This window comes from Porites lutea, chromosome 1 (assembly GCF_958299795.1).
Source record: "Porites lutea chromosome 1, jaPorLute2.1, whole genome shotgun sequence".
Classification (NCBI taxonomy): domain Eukaryota; kingdom Metazoa; phylum Cnidaria; class Anthozoa; order Scleractinia; family Poritidae; genus Porites; species Porites lutea.
In genome coordinates, this window is record NC_133201.1 from 32,338,884 (window position 1) to 32,360,615 (window position 21,732).

The 21,732-nt window shown below is 38.5% G+C and overlaps 2 protein-coding genes across 2 annotated transcripts in view; both read right to left on the reverse strand.

Annotated features, from left to right (window-relative positions):
* Nucleotides 1–1,262: 1,262 nt before the first annotated feature.
* Nucleotides 1,263–9,727, reverse strand: LOC140937245 (follicle-stimulating hormone receptor-like). The gene is made up of 5 exons (XM_073386790.1): nucleotides 9,498–9,727; nucleotides 7,083–7,154; nucleotides 6,211–6,285; nucleotides 3,718–3,789; nucleotides 1,263–2,802 (listed from the first exon to the last, which is right to left on the reverse strand). Exons 1-5 carry the CDS (start codon nucleotides 9,713–9,715, stop codon nucleotides 1,293–1,295), a joined length of 1,947 nt encoding a protein of 648 aa, XP_073242891.1. The 5' UTR covers nucleotides 9,716–9,727; the 3' UTR covers nucleotides 1,263–1,292.
* A 3,080-nt stretch (nucleotides 9,728–12,807) lies between these two features.
* Nucleotides 12,808–21,732, reverse strand: part of LOC140948635 (splicing factor 3B subunit 4-like) — a 10,947-nt gene continuing 2,022 nt past the window's right edge. Inside the window, exons 3-9 of the mRNA XM_073397903.1 lie at nucleotides 21,449–21,594; nucleotides 20,438–20,566; nucleotides 17,639–17,819; nucleotides 15,850–16,077; nucleotides 15,170–15,375; nucleotides 13,992–14,184; nucleotides 12,808–13,480 (exon numbers count right to left, since the gene is read on the reverse strand). Coding sequence (XP_073254004.1) covers nucleotides 13,425–13,480; nucleotides 13,992–14,184; nucleotides 15,170–15,375; nucleotides 15,850–16,077; nucleotides 17,639–17,819; nucleotides 20,438–20,566; nucleotides 21,449–21,594 — 1,139 coding nt within the window. The 3' untranslated portion in view covers nucleotides 12,808–13,424. The remainder of the gene's footprint in view (nucleotides 13,481–13,991; nucleotides 14,185–15,169; nucleotides 15,376–15,849; nucleotides 16,078–17,638; nucleotides 17,820–20,437; nucleotides 20,567–21,448; nucleotides 21,595–21,732) is intronic.

Sequence of the window (21,732 nt, forward strand, 5' to 3'; positions counted from 1 at the left end):
CATCGTTCGACTGCCCGGATTCTGTTGCCCCAAGTTATGGAATATGACGTACTTTTAAGCATTTGTCCAATCTTTGAACAATATTGTTCGTTTGTTGTTTAAGTTTTGTTCGTGTATTGTCGTCTGAAGCTTGCATGAAAATCTCTCTTTACTGACACATTGATTTTCTTTCCTTTTTTGGATCTATGTAATTAATTTTTATAGCTTTTTAGATTGTTTCACGATCATTACTCCGTAAAGAAGTCAAAACGTGCTATTTGGTTATTTCTTTAATTGTTTAGCTCCTGCGTTTCGGTTTTTCATTTCGTTTTTTTTTATAAAATTCCCTTTATTTTTAATTTATTAAAAACAAGCAAACAAACAAATAAATATCATTTCTTATGCCTATTGGGTCGGACTTTGCTTTAAAATACCAGGAGTTCGGTTGTAAGGATGTAACTTTCTAAAAGGAACCAAGAAAGTTCATATTAAGTTTTATTGCATTATATTACTTACAAACTTGCGAGAGAACAAAGGCGTGCAACTGATTACAGCGTGTGACTAATGTACATGCATCTTTGTGGGTTTACAAAGGACGAAGTTATGGAATTTGTAGAAATGTTTTAATTAATGACGTGTATATACTTAACACTGAAATGGTTGATTGAGAATTTGCGACATAGTCTGTTTCATTTTCAATTACTTGTGGCATGGTTACGACTCTTGATAATTATTTACAAACTCTTATTTCTATTGTTCTATGAATAAACAATGATCTTTTTTTACATTAAAATATTTTACATAATTGTAGCGTAGAAGTGTCAGTCTTTATAATAGACCTTTTTACCGATACGGCGGCCATATTGAATTAATTCGATTTAAGGATTATCATAGGATGCCCAGGGGGCATGAGCACATTTCGTTTGTATTTTCGAGCGCTTTTCGGGACATTTTTTCCTAAAGTTTTCTTAGAATAAGATTCTAATGGGAAAAAAGATCCTTGCGTCGTGTTTGGATGTAATAATGATCGCCTTTTTCCAGAGAAATATACAGTGAAAGAGCATATTTCTAACACTAAACTAGAAAAAGACGATCATTATTACATCCAAACACGGCACAAGGATCTTTTTTCCCGTTAAAATCTTATTCTAAGAAAACTTTAAGAAAAAATGTCCGGAAAAGCGCCCGAAGATACAAACGAAATGTGCTCATGTCCCCTGGGCATCCTATAATACTCCTTACATCGAATTAATTCAATATGGCCGCCGTATCGGTAAAAAGGTCTATTCTGAACTCGATTTTTTTCAGGAGCATTACTTTTCTATTTTATTGAACTCCAATTCCTCGTTGCTTGAGTTAAGCATGTTTTCGTTGGTGTTGTTACATTGTGTCTGGAATTCAATTCCTACCGTTTTTCTGGTTTGTGCGTCAGCTGCATCTGCTGTGGTATCTCCAAAGGAATTGAACATAACCATGGGGGCCAGAGAAGGAAAGACCGAGCTGGACCAGAGACGGTTAAGTTTGCGTCTGATCTCCCGCTTGAAATGCGCATGTCTGAAGGCATACAGGAAAGGATCCAATAGGGAGTTGATGTTCAGACACGTGACCGGCAACCACTGGCCAATGGCAATCTTGAAAACAGTGCTTTTAAAAGCATCGCCGTCAAAATCGAAGGGGTTGTTGTCGAGATTGGCAAAAATTGATACCACAAGGATCAGGAGTATTGGAATGGCAAAGAAAATAAAGTTTGTGAAAACCAAAACGGCGATCTTTTTTGCAAGCGACAGCTCTCGCTTGACACCGACCTGGTTACTGCTCTTTTTCACAAACCGGAAAAGTAGGATGTACAAGGGAAGAGTTGCCGAGTACAAGAGCAGTATGACAGTGAGAGACGTCACTAGAATCAAGGAGGAATCGGAATCAAACTGTTCGTCATAACTCAAAGGAGTGCAAGCCCGTTTGATATTGTAATGTAGACCTCCAACACCAAATATGGGCAAGATCGCAAAAGTAATTGCTATGCCCCACGCAAATGACAAAGAGATGTAAGCGCCCTTAGCGGTCATGCGCTTGGAAGGAGCCATACAGTAAACAACGGCGAGGTATCTTTCGAGTGTAAGAAGCAGTGCAATAGACACCGAGATAAGCTGCCCTGAGATGAAGATGGGTCCTGTGGAAGGTTGAAGCTCTTTTCCAGTCCACATTATTTCTTCTAAAATACCGTCGATGTTAGAGATGTTCGTGTATGCCACCCATATTGCGTAAATACCGATCAGCAAGTCGATAATTCCCGTATGACAGATTAAGATAAATGACGGCGTTTTACGCAGGGAACGGGATGCCAACACTATCAGGATAACTATTATGTTCAGAAGGATGGTGAAGGGACTAAGAAAGTACTCCAAGTAGAAAAGCTTTTGTGGTAAGGAGGTTCGCTTCTTGAAATATGGCATCACAACGTGTCGAAATTCACATTCCGATTGCCTCACGCACATACACTCTGGTAAAAACCGATGCTTTATAAACCTTTTCGGATCCTTCTTTCCAAATTCGAGGAACTTCATTTGGTCAAATTGTTCAAGGCATTGTTTAGCCTTTCGTTTGCGCTCTGACTCATCGACAAGATTTCGCGGATTTATGACTGTACAATTTGGACAAAATTTGCACCATGTAACTCCTTTAAGTTCTTTAAGTTTCGGAAGAGCCAGGATATTTTCATCTGGCACCCAGCTGATTGTTGCTGTGATGTCCAAGAGTTCAAGATTAGGCGTGTTAAGGGACTGGTTACCAGACCACCTTTCTATGTCGTTGAGACCAAGATTCCTAGAAAAAAAAATATAGCATATATTTTCTTATATATATAACTAAAGGAGATGTGTCACGAGATTTATCGAAATTCAAACATCGAGAGCGGCCACCAAACTGAGTGAAGCACAACAATAACCGCTCAAAACATTTGTAGGAATAAGAGGCAATAAACAACACAGTATATACAAAATAAGGCACGCATGGGCAAATTTGAAAAAGATTAAAACTTCAATATCTCTTTTAATTTCAGTTGTGGTGAGCACTTGCATGTCAGCGTGAGCTTAAATGTTTCTTAAAGTTCATGTTTGCTGTTTGTCACGTTTGATCTTTGTTTGACTCAGTGAAGCAAAGATTTTTGTCATTTGCTAGTAATTTCTTCGCTAGCGTCAAGTCCCACAGCGAAAAATGACGTGTAATTGGCAATTGCTTGTTTGAAGGTGACGTCACGGAGGCCATGTTGGTGGTCAAGAACAAAAGCATTTCTCTTCCCTGGAAAATAAAATATATTTTTATGTAAATTCTTCGAGAAACAATTTTTGTTGTATTGGCCCCCAACATGGCCGCCTTGTCACGTGGTTGCAAACCAAGAACACAAAATGAAATAGACAGCCGTGAGACAGCCCCTTTGAGATAACGCCCGTCTTTGGTGTAATCTTAAAGCTGTCATTTTCTTTTTTGGTTTCATGTTGTGCGATCACAAGGCATGGAAGTTGAAAAAATTAATGGGATACCCGTTTTCTTACTACCAAGTTACACATGATACCAGCCACCGTTTTCTCCTCTTTCAATTATTGTCAGCGTCTAATGTGGATCAGTTATCGGAAAATTCAAGCTATAATTGCCAGGAAAGCGACTTTCAGGCCTCTGTAAATAAAGGTGTCATCAGTTGATTAACTAAATACTTACGACAAAATGAAATAAAACACTCACAAATATTTCAGTCGATTGAGTCCTCTGAAAAAATTGCTTTCCACTGATCTTATTGAGCTCCTTTGGATGGACCTGCATGGTAAAACCTTAGAATTGATATCAAATAAATTCCTTAAAAGCCATTAGTGTTTTGAATATGGCTTCCATATTTCTCTTGAATGCAACCAATGATGAAATGTTGCAGCTGCGTTTTCTTTGCTTTGTGTCACCTTGTCAAAAACCCGCAGTAGACTATCTTAAAGGGGGAGGGTGTATTGAGCAACTTGAGTTATTTCATGGGCTTCTTGTTGTGAGCTGTCTTCGACTTGGGCTACTAAAAGTACAACGACAACCAAACATTCAAAATTCTCTCCCAATATCTTTCTCAAATTCTTTTCACCTTAATTCAAAGTCTGCATCATTTTCAACTTTCTTTTTCAGTGTTCTCTTAAAAGCCAAACCCTTGTGCTGCTATAATCTTTTAGTCTCCATTTTATTTCACGTCAGTAAATTAAAATCATATCCAGAGGGGTTCTTTCTGAACTTTAGAAGCCTTTGACTTCCTAGTCTCCTCCACCACTCTCACAACTTATTTAGCAATCTGTGCAATCTGGTAATCTTAATTGTTTTACTCTTTGTTTTAATTTATGTAATAAACGTGCCTTAAGTAGGTAAGAAATAAATCATATAAGATTGGTGCAATGTTGTTATTAAGGGCCTGTTTACATGGAGATGGGGGACCCCAGATAGGTGAGGCAACATGTGGTGGGTCACCCCACCTATCATGTAAACGTGATCAAATTTAAATGAGAGATTATATGGACAGGCGGGTTACCCCACCTACCTGGGGGTGTAAACCGGCCCTAAGAAAGCAATTATTGGTGGTACTTGTAAATGAACACACTATTTAAGAGTTTATTTATAAATGCTCATAAATTCAATTTTTTTTCCGAATCGTTCCGTCTAATGGCTAGACTACGAGTAGTCCCCCATTTTTCCTCAGGGATAGTAGAGCGAGCAAAACGCGAGCGCGCGTGAAAATCAACCCACGCGAGAAAAGGCGACACGCGGCGGGAGAGAGAAAAATGAGGGACTACAGACAAAGCCCAAGCTTTTGAACTAATGCGTTGCTCTCACAACGCAAAACTCTGATTGGCTCTTTCATGGAAATCTGTCAACATCTGTCAAAAACGCGCCAGCCGCTATCAACACTCGACATAATCACAATTACAGAACTAATAACTAGAGCAGAACTAATAACAGCAAAGAACAAATAACTAGTCAGAGTTGCTCTTGTAGAATAAACTAAGAAGAAAGCCAACCCGGCAACTGATAAGGTTCGCGTGGAGAACCGAAACCATGGTCTTGTCCGATCACAAAGTGGGAAGTGAATAACGGAACAGTCGCAAGGCTGTTAAGCTTATTCAAAAGTTATCACCAAGGGAGGAACTACGCACTCCAGTCCAAAGACTCACATTATCTCCAGAAAAACAAGCGGCAGTTAAAATTCACGAGCAGTCATCACTGAGTCACATCGCAATTCTCCATAGTTAATGTAGTTTTAGTTTAAGCTGCAATCCATTCTTCGAGATTTGGATATCGCTATCAGTCCTGCTAAAATCGCTAACGAGCTGAGCACAGCGTGACAAAACATTGCAGGAAACCGTCACATTCACGGCCAAAAAGAAAATCGCTTAAAATTATTCAGATCCAGGAGGCAATCGCCGGAGAAATTAAACAACCCAAAACCCTTATTTAGCCGCATTGAAGAGCTTTACTTTTCAAAAAGAGGTCAAAGAAAATGCTCTTGCATTAGAGGGCAAATCATGCCGACCATAAACAATAACCGCAGGAAATTAATATGCGTGTCACGACCTCTCGGTATGAAATAAGCGGCAAAAATCACATTCGCTCAGTCAAAACGTTTTCCTCCAGAGCATAATCGATCCGTCAGAGAAAAATAATTCACTGGAACAAGCACCATTTTGGCATGAGTAAAAGTCGTGTGTTGCCTACACTATCAAGTTCTTCACGCGAAACAGCCGTGAAGAAAATTAGTATCTGGGTTTTCTTTTGCTTGCAATAAGTATCCCACGCAGTTTACCGATGACAAGAGCAATGACAGTTCAACGAGGGAAGGAATATCATTGGATGCGCTTAATTGATTTGGAAGGGGATACGAACTTCACACTCCGAAATCAGTCGGCCGTGAAGGGTCAAAAGCTTGGGCTTTGTCTGTAGTCCCTCATTTTTCTCTCTCCCCGCCGCGTGTCGCCTTTTCTCGCGTGGGTTGATTTTCACGCGCGCTCGCGTTTTGCTAGCTCTACTATCCCTGAGGAAAAATGGGGGACTACTCGTAGTCTATCTAATGGCTGAACATTGAATGTACCGTGAAGAACCTTCCGTTTAATGGCGCATTCTTATATATTTTTCACTGAATGAACGAACTAAGTCTCTGATCATAGAGCCCAAGTATACGCTTTGATAGCATCTTGTTTCTGATTAGATACTTACAGGTATTCAAGCGATGAAAAGTCCGCCAACGACCTCTCTGATGTAAGGTTGTTTAGCAAATTGTCATCTAATATTCTGTTATACAAAAAGGTTACACTAAGAATTAGTCTCATAAACAAAAACGCTTATGAAAAAATTTGTATTGGAGGTTCGCGATCGAGTGATCGTAATTTTGGCGTACGAATACCCATAAATTTGTCTCAAATCTCTTCAACCGCAAATTTTTGGAACGTTTGGATGTAACATTTGCCTTAACTATTATTTCCACCCCATTTACGTACTTTACCGTGCAATGGCCAATATTTCTAGAGTGAGAAGCATATAACCCCCTTCTATTATGCTTCTCACTGTATGTAGTTCCAAGTTGTTCTTTTCCGAAATACGCCTGTGAACGCAACCCTGTTTAAACCAAGAGACCTTACTTGATGAGCCTGATTTACCGCCAACGTTCACACTTTTTTTAAAGCTTCAGATCAAATATTGAAAGGGTAGTGTAAGGGGCTGCTCTTAAGGTCTCTCCTAATTGGTCGCAGGAAACAATGATATGCCATTCCTCCAATTGTTTAACATTGTTTTGGGTCAAGAAACGGACCATCGGTGACTTCGATTCACTTCCGAGGATCTACTACATTACGCAATTAAAACCCTGTTCAAGACTTAATATATAGTGATCAAATTATATACCCTTTTTAAGACTCAAGACCCTGAAAACCATATCATGTTCAGTGGCATATACCCGTTTTGACCAAATAAGGGAGTGCCTCTTTCCCAAAGCTCCTCCCCCAGAATCAGATCCGTTGACTTGTAAGTCGCTAGACTTTCACGTGGTTCAAATAGTTCTGACACGTTCTCTTTATAACATTTCTACCTACAGCTTTGTAATATTCTTGTACTTCTGGAATAACGCTGCAGGAATATGGGAAAAGCTGCTGTTTGATAAATCTCTGCAGAGTGAATTGAAAAAGAAAGTTGTTAAATAAATCTACAGTTCAGAACACTATCAAGATCTATCAATTGAAGAGGTGTGTTAAAACAGATTACTGGATAGGAAATATCAATGGCGGATCCAAGGGAGGGGCCCAGGGGGCCCGGCCCCCCTTATTTTTAGACCAGAGTGAGGCCCGAAGGACCGAAAAACTTGAATTTTTTTACCCCCCCCCCCCCCTTCATCTCAGGGTCTGGATGACTACCCCCAAGATTACCGTGAATACCGTAAAATTCCGAAAATAAGCCCCGGGGCTCATATTTTTAAAAAGGACATTTTTGAGGGGCTTATTTTACCCCCCCCCCCCCCCTTCATCTCAGGGTCTGGATGACTACCCCCAAGATTACCGTGAATACCGTAAAATTCCGAAAATAAGCCCCGGGGCTCATATTTTTAAAAAGGACATTTTTGAGGGGCTTATTTTAGGGGGGAGCTTATGTACGGAGGGAAATATGCGTTTCCAAATCGATTGGGCTAGCCTTTTTCATGGTAGGAAAGTTACCATTTTTACTTTGTTTTACTTTGTATTCGAGGGCAAATTCCAAGTGCAAGGCCCCCGGGGTGCTTATATTCGGAGGGGCGATTTAAGGAAGGGTTTTTTGCGTTACGATTTTGGCGGGCTTATTTTCGGAATTTTATGGTAGTTTCAACAAGCAATCAACCAGACAATGACAACTTAATATAGAAATCGAAACTAAGAATCAAAGATTGGCTTGTTGTGTTCGACGATAGGAGAATGCACCTTCTAATCTTTGGGAACTCTTGTAGTACTTAGGGGTAAGTGCGCATCACCCTCTTGATTACGTCAAGGTTCGATCAAGAAACTGGATGATTGATACAACTTGCAACTGTTGGCGCTGGGCTCCTGGAAATCTGATTTGTCTGATTTTCGCATCCAGTACAACAACCAAAAACTAACTTCTCGTAGGATCTGTTGATTGTGTATTTTACCAGAAGGTTTTTGCTTAGTAACTTCCGTGAGAATACAAGTTTATGTAAGTTTTATTAGATTTCCTAATCCAACTTTTCTTAGGTTTTTGATTACTTTCTCAGCAGTTTATTTTGTCAAACAAGAAAACCCGAGTTGAAATATCTCCTAAATCGGGAAAGGGTATTATATTACAATGTATTTCTCATGTGAATACTAAATCAGGTTTCGAAGCACAAATGCAAACCTGTAAAAAAGGTGGTCACTTACATAGAGAGCAAAACAAAGCTCATCCCTTTTTAATTTCAGTTAAAGCCAAGATAATTTCCTAACATCTGTCATTAGAGAATTACTTTCTTTGTTTAGTCGAGAGATCATTATGGCTCTTGGTTTAGTAAATTACCAGTAGACATCTGGTGGATTCACATAAATTATGTAGGTGGTAAAACGACTTTAAACACAGGTAGAAAGTAAAAACACAAGAATACAAATTAGGACGAAGGGACGGAAAATCAATGATAAATTATAGTTGAACTAGCGATTTTTATGGATTACTGCACAACGTTCAACGGTAGTTAAAGGGGTGGATAACACCCACAGATATAGCGAACCGTTTCAAGCTTATTTTAAGTTCTTAGTTTTGATTCATTTCAAAGCGAAAAGGTGAAACTTGCATATAATTAAGTTCAAATGCAGACAAAATATTTCCGACTCGTTTAGTCAACCTCAACAACCTTACCAACCTTACTTTCTCGACTGGAAGAAACATCGATAAACATTGCGCAAAAAAACTAAAAAAGGAACTTTTTCACGACACTAGCCCATGCAGGAGACATTCAAAGCGAGTGCTCTGTTCACATGCGCCCACTAAGAGTATATAAATTATATGATCATTTTTTTTGCTTCAGTTTTTTTTTCTTCAGAGAACAGACTGGTAAAGATTAATGATGGCATGAAGGGAGGCAACTGTAAGCCTTCTGATATCGCGAGGAAAATTGCGCAAGCCTTTTCATTCAACTGGAGAGATTCTGGAGAGCGCTTCGTCTTGTTTTACATTGGTGTTGGCTAAGTGCTCTTCCCACTAAAATCCGCCAAAGAAAAGTCAAACTACTGTATCACACTGTAACATAGTTTCACCAGGATGTTCTTCTACATAATATGGACTCAATAACTGAGCCAGCAAGTTGTAATTTTTAATTTAAAGAATCTGATTCTTATGCGAGCCATCTCAATGTACTTAGCGGGAAAAAGATATTCAACATTCTCACATAATGGGCTTTATTCTCAAAACCATACGAATTCGAAGACGAAAAAACACGAAACAACGGAGACATCATAGATACATGCGCTCAGTCAAATGAGATATGTACTTACAAACTGTAAACGTTAGGCGGTAGTTGAACATCAGTTTCCGTAATATTGTGTTTAGTAAAGCTGCATTGAGCGAATACTCTGCCTTCTTCGTCGAGCGAGCACTGGCACATCTTGACACATGACAAGTAGCTGGAGAAACTTGGTATGGGGTTGGAAAAAGATAACGGTATCATTAGGAGTAGAAACGGCTGAAAAAATGCCGCACGAAAAGTCGCCATCTTTACGTTTTCCTGAAAAAAAAGAAGTGCGTGCAATGAAGCATCGATCTGTCTGTATATCTGCCAAGTGTTACCTTATATAACTAAAACCTATTATTTATTTATTTATTATTATAATCATCATTATAATTATTATTATCGGCTAAATGCTAAAGCCAGAATTTCCGTTAACAAATGTCACCAAATAGGCGTTTGTGTTTTACTGAAGATTTTAATGGTGCAGTGCTCTACTTGCTACTGGCGTTTGGCTGCGATGCTTACCTGGAATTTTCTTGTGTTGGTGAAGATCTCGTCCGCACTTATGTCCGTATGTAACTAAAGAAGAATTATCGAATTGATCTTCCTAATTCCTTTTCTGTTTTTTTTTTCAGACGATAGCTAGCAATAAGTTTATCACAAAGGTGGGGATTTTGTGGTCAGCATTTGCTATTGTTGATACTGTCCGCTACTGTTGAATTGAACGGCGTTCTTAGCTTTCCTGATCTTCGAATGCCTCATCTTACGATAATTGCAGTCAGTATCCTGCATAATAACGTCATATTAGTTTACTTTTGGCTGGATATGCCAGTGCTGTTATTGATAATCTACTAGCTAATTGATACAAGTTTCAAACACCTGCTACGACGCAGAGAATACATCTGTGAAATGATTTGTCTTTGACACGTTAAAATCATGCTCGTTAACATGAGATGTAACTTAGCAATTTACTAGTCCGCTCGCTCACTTTTTCTGAGCCGTGTCGACGGGTTTTCATTTCCCTAACTGCTCCCAGTCAAAAATTGAAAAAACCGTGGAAGAGTTTTCTTTTTAGAAACAAAGAATACTGTAAAACGATGCCTTTGACAGCTTAAGACAATCATGCTCGTTAACTATAATGAGGTGTAATTTAACTTCGATCGGTACGGTTCGTTAAACGTTCTTCGTGGCTTAATTGCAACTATTACTCTGGACCTAATACTTGATAAGAATAAAACAAATTGCTGATTTTTTATTGTACGTTTTCACAGTTGCTACTTTGTTAGCTGTCAATAGATTGCATCAAGGATTGAAGGCTACCCTAGTCTAGACAAATATATATATATTTTCAGTTCATACTTTTCCTCATAAAGACGAAATCCTATAAACTTCATAACTGTATTGATATATAAACTGTAAACTCGGTCGTTTTTTGACCGACAATTTATTTAACAACAAAACGAATTTTTTAAAAAACTAATTACGGCTACACTTCGCCTTAATTTAAATTCTACCCATCACCTTTGTCTTGGAAGAAAATAAACAAGCATGAACGTTCAAATTGAAAGGCGTGTTAGGATAAATATTATTTGAAAGAAGTAAACGTTGTCTAGAATTTTAATTATAATAAAAGATCTGGCCCAAGGTGTACAAAATGTGAATAACGCTATCCACTGGATAAAAAATCTCTATCCTGGTGGATAGCGCTATGGGTTTCCACAATACGTACCCGCTGGATAGTGATCCATATACAATTGATTCGTGCCTTCTAACGTTTGAACAGCCTGGGTCTGCATTCGATGGAATAATTCATGAAATACTGTGTTTTGCTATTACCTAGGACTCGTAATTAGTCTGTTTGTCTTTTCACTTTTCACAGCAAGAGATTCTAACACACGCAAAAAAGTTTCCCTGTTAGTGTATCGTTAGGGAATAGTCTGAGAGAAGGGAGGGGATGGATTAAGCAAGGTTGGATTGAGAATGAATAATAAATGAAATGATATGTGTGGAGAGAAAAACACAGAAAAAAATTCTGAGTTCCAGATGCATGGGAATTGAACCCACGACGACCTTCCGTACGCTAGTCGGATGCTCTAACCACTGAGCTACTGAGAACTCAGTGGTGAACAGGTCAATTGTGGGCTGACATAACTACCGCAAATGCTCTGAATTGAGAATGAATTGAGAATGAAATAAATAATGGTGGAAAAAAAGGTCTGACATTTAAGTTAACCAGTTCGTCCGGCCGCTTATGAACTCAGGGACTCAGGGCCGTATGTTCTTCAAATGCGACGAAATGGGTTAAAGTAGGGCTTTAACTGTCAAAACCACGCTTGTTTTCCTGGAATATATCTTTCACTTCTTCATAAATGAAGCTCTACCGGCTTCAAACAGAGTCAACCGGGCAAAAAAAGTGTTAAAGATGATTTTTAACGATGGAAGCTTTTCCTTTTTTCTTCTTTTTTTTTTTGGTCTTTTCGCTTTTTTTTTCTTAACACATTTTTATGTTTTGACGGACTTAAAATATACCGGTAGACTAATTGCAAGTTCATTATCAGCTTTCATTTCTAAAATACAGTAATTAGTAATCCACAAGTTAGCCTTAGGTACCCTTTGATTACCTGATTTCTAATTCTTGGTAAAATCCAAGATGGCGGCCAAGTTGGCGATCATACAAGCCTCCATCAGCGCCACCACTATTTTTAATAGCTAATCTTGTCGAGAAGATCAAAGGCTTCCTACTGAAGGTAAAATGTTTTCGAAATACTGCAACATATCAAAACCCTAGGGAGGGGTCACATTAACGGTCCCCGCCCCAGCCTACAGCACCCCTCGAAGTGGGGGTATTACTTTGCGTATAGGCCTGAGGTTTAACCAGACACCGTTAAGACAAAATCATTCATTTTTGGTTTCCGTCACTTGAACTACACTATTTTCTCTCCTGGTAGGTGGCATAATGCCCAGTCCCCGGGCCTCATTGTTCCGCGCGGTCTATGTCGCCTATGCGTTCCGGGCCGTGTTCCAAATGAGTTTGCCTCCCAGCAGTTCATCTCGGCTACTTCCGGTTCCCGAAGGCATTGACTGAGAAGCTCTGGGAAGACGCCATGCATGAAAAGGACAACGAGGCATTAACATCGAGAAGAAACACAACGAATTTTAAAAGGATTAAGCGACAAATCGCGTCTGTATTTACGTCTTAACATTACTTTAAATGAGCCCAATATAAAATCCAAAATAGGTAATAACAATGACAATGAAGGCCATTAATCGAGGTTTGTGTTTTGGGAGCCAAAGGAACAGGTATATTTACAGCATAAAACAAAAAGGGCAATTTTGGGTTTCATTTATTTTACCATAAAGTGAAATGTAAGATTTGAATGAGTGTCAGAGGTAGGAAACTATTCCAACCAAACAGATTTAAAACGAAACACGATTCCCGCTCTTTCCTTGAGTGAATGTACAATGCATGTAGCTTGCGTCCTGATTGGTTGTGTGACGTCTTGTAATAGACCATTTTCGATATATCAACATTCATACTTGGCTCATACTTTGGGGTAAAAACAAAAGAAATGCATTTTTCACTGCTGAGCTTCAAGATGATTTCTTTTGTTTTAATCCCCCAAGAAACGCAGCCAAGTATGAATTTTAATACGTCGGAATTGGTCTATTGGTACAATTTGGTACAAAAAATCTCAATTCAAGCTGATCTATCTAATTCACATTCACTGTCAACGGATCCATTATAGTCCTCTGAAATAAAAGGACGGACAAGCTTTTGTTTCGACGTAGTCTAAGGTCGAAGTTGTAAGTTATTTTGCGTCTTCTTAAGAAGTAACTTTTCTCCATCACTGCTTCTCTCTTCCAAGCTGTTTTTCATGAAAATTCCGACGTGATATTATCTTAGTTGAAGTTGTTCCTTTTTCTTTGAACGACTAAATAGTCAACGAGCACGGATCCAATTTTTTGGTACAGATCAGTGAGGAGGTGGAGGAGGCGGAAACCTTGGCGGCCCACCAGGAGGCATAGGACCTGAAAAAGAGAGATTTTGATGGAGTTGATTATGAGGATTTACACAAAAAATAAACACAGAAAAGAAGATCACGTGTAATATAACATAAAAGGGACCTTTGTATCGCCCCAATGCCATGTAAGGGAATCGGGATTCAGGAATCTGAGAAATATTTGCCTGTGGACTCAGAATCAGGGAAATTTTTCGTGTGGAGTCTTCAGAAATCTTGGGCTTTGGAATGCGGACTTCAGCTCTAGGAACTCAGATCTCACTAGCGATTGGGATACAGAATCCCAGTTCCACTGACAAAGAATCCGGAATCCAGTACCTGGAATCCGGAATCCGGAATCCGGAATCCATTGCATGGAATCCAGAATCCAAGATTCCCTTACATGGGGCCAAAATGTACATGTGTAAAATTAGAGCTTTGGTAGAAGCAACTTTCCAACGGTTTTTTTCTCCCTCTTACACAATCAAGCTTGCAAGCAAGCACTGTGCTTTATTGAGAGCAAGTTGTCAGACTATACTCACCTCCAGGCGGCATTCTGATAGGTGTCTGCATCAGCGGCTGGGGCCCGGAACTTAACAAACTTGGTATATTACCGGTAGGTGGTCCCATATCACGCATCATGGGTGGTCTACCACCAGGAGGAGGATGGAATGGCATAGGAGGTCTGGGTGGCATCCCGCCTTGGTCTGGGGGAGGACCATGGCCTAGCGGAGGCTGATGGAAAAAACATTTAAGTGAAAATGTTACAGATTACTGTCAAATCTTCACTAAAGTAGGTCCTCAGGAGCAAGTGCTCTCTGGATTTTCTGGGACAAGTACACTTTCTTGTTGGGCAAGTCAATTTTCAGGCTTAGGGGTATAGGATGGTTCCTTGAAAAACGTGGGTCTCAGAAAATTTTGGCCTGATCTCAAAATTTTAGAAGTGTTCTTGATGGGTCTCAAATCTCTTTTTTGGGTGATCTTGCATCTTAGAGAGTATCGATCTCAGTCTCGAATCTTGAAACCTGGGTCTCGCAGACTCGCAAAGTCTCAAATTTACCATTCTATACCCCTAAGCTTAACAGATGGACAAGGGCCAAGGCACGTCAGCTTTACAAACAATAAAGCGTACTATGCCAAGCATGCAACTCAACCCCATAGGCAAGCAAAAATAATGTAAGAGCTGGTTGTCCAAAGAGCCAGCCGGGACTCAAGTAGCTTTATGTCAAATATGAAACACAGTGTTACTAATACATCACAGGATCAAACATTGAGAAGAAATATGAAATTATGACGTGCAGAGGAGTAGTTTTGATGAATTTCGAGGAGTTTCATACATGTACATTATGTATTGTGACCAGAAATTTAGTGTAAAATGTCAAACATTTCTTCTGAAAAAAAATTATCTCAGAAACAAAAAAAAACTAAAATGCAAATAAAAAGATGATCTGTTTTCCAAACACTCATTTAACATTTAAGAATTTTCTTTAGGGCCTCAGGCAGATCATAGCATGTTGCCGCACTTGTTCCCAAAATTATTTTTTCCTCCCACACTGATAAAGCACCAAAGACTAACCCGATAACTTTTACATAATTATTTTGTACGTAACTCCCTCCCCTAGTTTCCCTCACAGCCACTTTTGTGTTGTCACACAACACTCCCTGGGAAGGATCATTGTGTGACAACAAACACAAAAACAGCTGTGTGTAGGAGACTCACCTGAGGTGGCATCATATTTGGAGGGGGTGGTGGTGGGAACTGCCCTCCCATGGGGGGAGGAGGTGGTGGCATTTGACCTGGTGGTGGTGGGGGAGGATGTTGATCAGGAGGCTGTCCAGGCGGAGGCGGAATGCCAGGCATTCTGGGTGGAAACATTCCAGGTGGTGGAAAACCAGGTGGTGGCATCATTCCCGGAGGAGGCATACCTATGTGGTAAAAAGAAATAAAAAAGACCAATTTCAACATATTATTCCAATTCTTACTTGGCTGCAAGGCTTGGTGAAATAAAAGAAAAGAAATTACCTTGACGCTCAGCAATGAATAATATGTCTCTGTTTTATTTTATTTTATTCTTATTTTATTCTGTTTTATTTCTCCAGGCCTCGTACCCAATAAATTAAATGAAATTGGTCTATTATTGTTTTGATGGAAGTGTTATAGTTTTATGATAATCTAGCCAAAAATGCTTCAGTTACAATTCCAGAAAAAATCAAAGCAAATAATATTACAGCTCAATGTTCTGACTTACATTTTTTTTCTCTGGCAGAACACTGTATAGTACATTGTAAGTGTATAATAAATAAAATAAAGTAAAAAGTAGTGAACTGTTAAAAATAAAAGGGTTTTGTATACCAAAGCTAAAAACTACACAAAGAAAATTGACAGTTGACAGCTGTTACCTGGAGGAGGCATGCCTGGTGGAACAGGTGGCATTGGGGGTCCTGATACCGGCATAGGAGGCATACTGGGTACAGCACTGGGTACTGGTACTGTCATTACTGGAGGTGGCATAACAGCTGGGGGTGCTGGGGGTACAGCAGCTGCAACAGGAGTGGGTGGTGCATCTGCAAACAGCTGATGAGGTCGGTCTGCTTGAGCAAGAGGATTTTGAGCTGCCAAGAGACGCTCTGTTTAGAAAGCAAATATAATTGCAAATTAGAAATTACATGTACATGTAAACAGTAATACACCTCTCTTAGGGTAACAACATATCTGTATTGCCAGATTGAACAGGAAACCCAAATGGCAAGCTGCTGCTGGAGTTAACTACCCTGGAGCAGTCATGCAGGCCTGCCAAACCCCATTTCACTGATACTAATTTATTTCAACATACACTGTACATGCTAGTCCAACAAGTCACTCCATTGCATGTAGCTCAGGCCTATCAAAGAGTCCTATTGTCATGCCATGGAAACACTCATCAATTTTCATGCCGCTGGTGTGTAAATGAAATTTGAACAACTTATTGATACAATGATAAAACATGGCCTCAAAATAATGTCAAACCTCCATAATTATGCTTTGTATTTGCTGTGTATGTACTGTCCTACAGTGTGCTCAGAATAATATGAGAATATTATACTATACATGTGACTTTTAGAGATAAAATGAATCTAATAAATAATATATTATTACAATGTAATTTGTACACAGGTCAGGGGTGTAGCCAGCCATTTTTTTCCTTTTAAGCCGGAGTTGTAAAAGTCCTGAAAAAGCGGGGGAAGGGATGTTTAGGAGAAAGTAGTTAGCCAAGTTGAAACTGACCCCTTAAACAAAAATACAGCACAGCCCTTCCTAATTTTTCTTTAAAATGAGTAGCAGTGAGCTATCAATGAACAGCCTCTTTCAGTTCAAGACTATACTGTCATAGTCAACATCTTGGAGGAATATCGAACTGTGATAGGCCTTTTTGAATTCTTTACAAAGAACTCTGATACACTCATGTATATCTCTCAAGGTCAGTAGAGATGAGAGTACCTCTCTGAATGTCTGGCTTGTGAGCACTAGAGCTAGGGATCCAATCAGCTATTCTCTCAGTATCATGCAAATATTATAATGACTCTCCTTGACTGGCATTACTCTTGACTATTATTTTATCGTAGCTGTTATACTCAGCCTTATCCAATAATAATTTAACTTGCATTTTTTCAACCTTTAACATACACATGTCACACTGTACTATCAATTGAACATTGCAGATTTTTCTTCCTCTTTATTGGCCGAGAGCCCACCACATGACCTGCCAATAACTGCCTATAAAATTTATAGGCAGTTATTTAATAATGGTCTGCTCAGGAGCAATGTCACCCAACTTTGTTTGGCTGTGAGTAATATTCTGTTCATGCATAAATGAAAGCTTTTCTCCTTCTTGTGATCACTCTTGCATGAAAATGGCAGATTGCTTTGCTTCCAGAAGATATTCATTAAAAAAAAAAAACAATTTCAGTGATTGAATGATAAAACAATAGACTCGGCTAACACAATGTATTGTGATTTGTCACAGTCTCACAGCTCGTTAATTTTATTTGCCAAAGCTGAAGGCTGAAGCAAATAATTGATCTGCTTGCCATCGACAAATAATGATATTTTGCTCAACCTTGTCCAATAATAATTGTTAGTTATTTTATTAAAAGACACTTAAGTGTACAAGTTATTGACTGCTGCACATTATGATTGATTCACAAGTACCTGCTGCAGATCCATGCCTTTCTCCTTTAGACTCTTTCTTGAATGCGTAAGATATTGTGATTGGTCGATTGCACAAATACTGTCCGTTCATAGCCTCCATAGCTGCATCAGATGCCTCAAAACTTGCAAAGTTAATGAATGCAAAACCTTTGGAGTTGCCTGTTTCAGGATCACGCATTATCTAAAAAAGAAGACCACGTCTGGTGTAAACACTGTACATACACAGAGGATATTACATGGCTGCGTGGAGATACGCAATTTCATGAGTGAGCGCAGCGAATGAGAGAAAAATTTTTTCAACACAATAAAAGAAATTTCGTATCTCCAAGCAACCATGTAATGTTCTATTTATTATATAAACACCAATGAACTACCAAACCATATCACTTTAATAGTTTTTTGGTGTGAAAGGTGTGACTTATTATTTAGCCATAGCAATGGTGATATTTTCACATGTGAAGATAACATGTTATTTTCACATGTGAAGATATCAAGTTTTTGCGCAAAAGCTCACCTGGTAATTCATTGGTATTTATATAATAAATAAGTACAGTGTATTTCAGCTTTAGCTGGTCCAATCTGAACACTAACTTCATGGTGTGCACATCTGCTATGCACAGGAATTTGCTTTTAAACTGCTTTGCCTCCTTCAGGAAGTCAAAAAGTGGTCAAAACAAGTAAAGTTCCATACAAATGTAATTAGAGATGAGGAGGCCATACAGGACAAAACACATTTTTATGAGCCTTACAAAATAGATTTTAAAAAAAACAAAGATTTTTGCCTTTTTGGGCTTGGCAATTCTGTGAATTCATACACTGTATATCTGAAAAATTCAACTTAGGAGAGATGCAGTGATTTGAATGGTTGCCAGTGAGAGTTCTCAACAGTTATGCAAACCCTTGACTTTGTCCCGAGTTTGCATAACTGTCTCCAATTCTCCCAACTCCTGTCATGTTTACATCAGGCTACATGTACGCAAACATGGAAACTTTTTGTACTACTTAAATAACAATAGCAACATTAGCGATTTTGCTATCAATTTATTACAAGTTAAATAAAGTGTTTGATTGATCGATTGATTGATTGATTTTTATGGAACAAACTGCTGTATAAATAAATTAATGTTTTGGCATTTTATGAATAATCTTTAAATCTAGAAATCTGGTAAAAATAAAATAATAAAGCTCTATGCTGATTCCACTTCAGTGAGAAAACAATAGGCCATTTGTCGAGTCACAAAACCTCTTACTTTCTAAATGACGCTGCAGTAAAAATGAGTAATGATTGTTTGCATGAAAATTTAAAGATAAATCATGTCAAATCAATACATGTAGCTTCACAACTGACCACTCCAGAAAATACCATAACATACCATAATGCTCTTTGTTTGTCACCCCAAAATTTTGCATAAGCATTGTTTTCAGTTTCTCTTGGGGCCATTTTAACTCCCGAGAGAAACTTAAGACAATGCTTATGCAAAATTTTGTGTTGACAAACAAAGAGCATTATGGTATGTTATGGTATTTCTGGAGTGGTCAATTACATGTAGCCTCACTTTGAAACAAAGGATGGGGGTGACCATGGAAACAGCCTGGCTGCTATTATTACAGAGTAAGTTTGTACCAGGCAGTGAATATACACATTCTTTTATGCACTGACCAGAATACAATGAATCAAGTGCACCCCTTATTAAATTATCAAAAAATGACCAGTTGTTAGCTTTTAATTCAATTCATCCTGGGCTCAAGTTTATGTTTTTCAGTCGTATGGTTTTCCGTAATGTTAAAGTTCATTGTATGCAGTAAATTTAAAATGAATAAAACAGAGCTTCGCTTTTAGCTCTGGCTAAATCTGTTTAGTATATACTAAAACAGTGGATAGTGTTTTTCGCGCGCTCTGATTGGCTACTCAATCAGTGAATATCCTGCACTATTCACTGATTCACCTCCAGTTCCTCCGAGCGAGCAACGCCAAACTCGCGTAAGTTGCGAGTAAAATGCCTTCCCGGTTTGCTGCCGCAAACAAACAAAGAAATTTCACAACTAATCAAGCAAGCTGTTTCCAAAATACACGAAGAAGGTGATGAAGTTCGGATTGGAAGTTTTAACAGGTAAAGCTTTGTCTTTTTGACACGAATTTATCGATAAAACCGGTGAAAAAGTTTTTGTTTACAAATGCAAATTAAGTTTAAGTCTTGCTTACTTTATTTAGTTGAGTTGTTCATAAATAAGCTTAAAACTAAATTTAATAATCTATTTTTATAGAATGATTTTAAATACAAAAAGAATTCACAACTCCTTTTGAAGAAATTTCCCCGCAAGAGCTAAACAAATGCCTTCAAAAGTTTTAATTGTCGGCAAGAAAAAGCGACTGCCGCAGCCCCCCGGTCATTACGCGCCAAAATTGTAATCGTTGGCAACAGTATTTGAGTTAAAAATCGTCATTTTTGTGCTCAACTATCTCACTGTTTTAGTATATACTAAAACAATTATTCACCTCAGTGTCGGTGGCTAGTCTTGGATATTTACCTCACTGCTTCGCAGTTCGGTAAATATTCACGACTAGCCACCTCCACTTCGGTGAATAATTGTTATATATTACCTGTCCAGGTAGAGTGAGTATAAACCTGATTTTATAAAGATGTGCACAGAGCCATTGTTTGGTGGTCAATCAAGCAATTCATTGCCACGAGATCTGTATGCCCAAATACTTAATGGCCAATATTATTGACAATGACCAATTGCCTAGAAGGAACCCATTTTTTTAATTAGGTATATATACTGTAGGTTTGATGGTACCTTTGGGGTTTGAAGGATCACTCCAAAAGCACTGAATGTGTCGTATAACAGCTTCTCATCAATTTCTGGATCAAGATTTCCAATGAAGATATTGGCACCAACATCAAGGTTCTTATTGTGTGCTGATGCCTGGAAACAAATCAGTTGAAAATTAAATATTTTACCTGATGAGTATAACACTCACAGTGATGGCCAAGGATGAGAAAAAAAATGATATCGAACTTAAGTACGGTTTCAGAGCATTTGGCCTTACATTTTTGTTTCTGATTTTCTAGGTCCAGTAGTTCGAATGCCAGATAGCGCTAACCCAGAGTTACATTTTAACATGACTTTCTTCTTCTTTTTATCAAAACACTCTCTTGGATAATTTTCTGTATTCTTTTTAGAGTATCCAATCATCAAATTCTAGGCAAAGAGAATTAAACTGGATTTGCCTCTTAAGCTCTCATATCTGAGTTCAAATTTCACACTAACTCTGGGTTATCTTAACACAGCTTTGAACCACCAGGCCCAGGGCAGCAGATAAATCCTGATAACTTCTCCAGGTGTGAACTCACATACAGCTTCAACAAGACACAGTGAAGAATGTCATAAAATCCTTGTTTGGCTGGTTTTGCTGAAAATTTGAGGTTTGACTTTGGGAGATTTACTCTTATACCATTTTCAAGCAGAATTCCTTTTGAATTGAAGGTACTTGATAGATTTAAAACAGAAAAAAATGATGAGACAAAGAATGGCTGTGGAGCAGACCAAAATATAACCAACTATTTTTTTAATATATTACATGTAGAACTGCTCTCCTGAGTGTTCCAAAGCAGCAGTCCCAGGAATCACACTGGAAGTTAACTTACAGTGCTAATGCTCATTTTTTGTCAAATAGACAAGAACAAAATGAGGCCATATACATTGCATTACACAGCCCTTGCACCTACAGTATTTGGCAATTACGTTGTTAGTATGAACTCGGCAGAAACACAATGTAATTATGTTCAATGAGGATAACATTTGTACCTTGTTCACTCTGATTGGTTTTCCATAAACTTTGATCATATTCATGACTTTAATGGCATAATCAGCATCCTCTTCACCAAGGAATTCAACAAATCCATAACCTTGATGAAGCTGTGTGATGCGATCTTTTGGCATGTGGACATTCACTGAAATAGAGAATTTAACTACTCATTATGTTTGCATTAAACAAGTCACTAAAGAATATACCATACAGTTAAATTAAGTTTTAAATAGAATAATGTACCAGGGTTGTCACTAAGATTTCAAGTTGCCGGGTAAACACA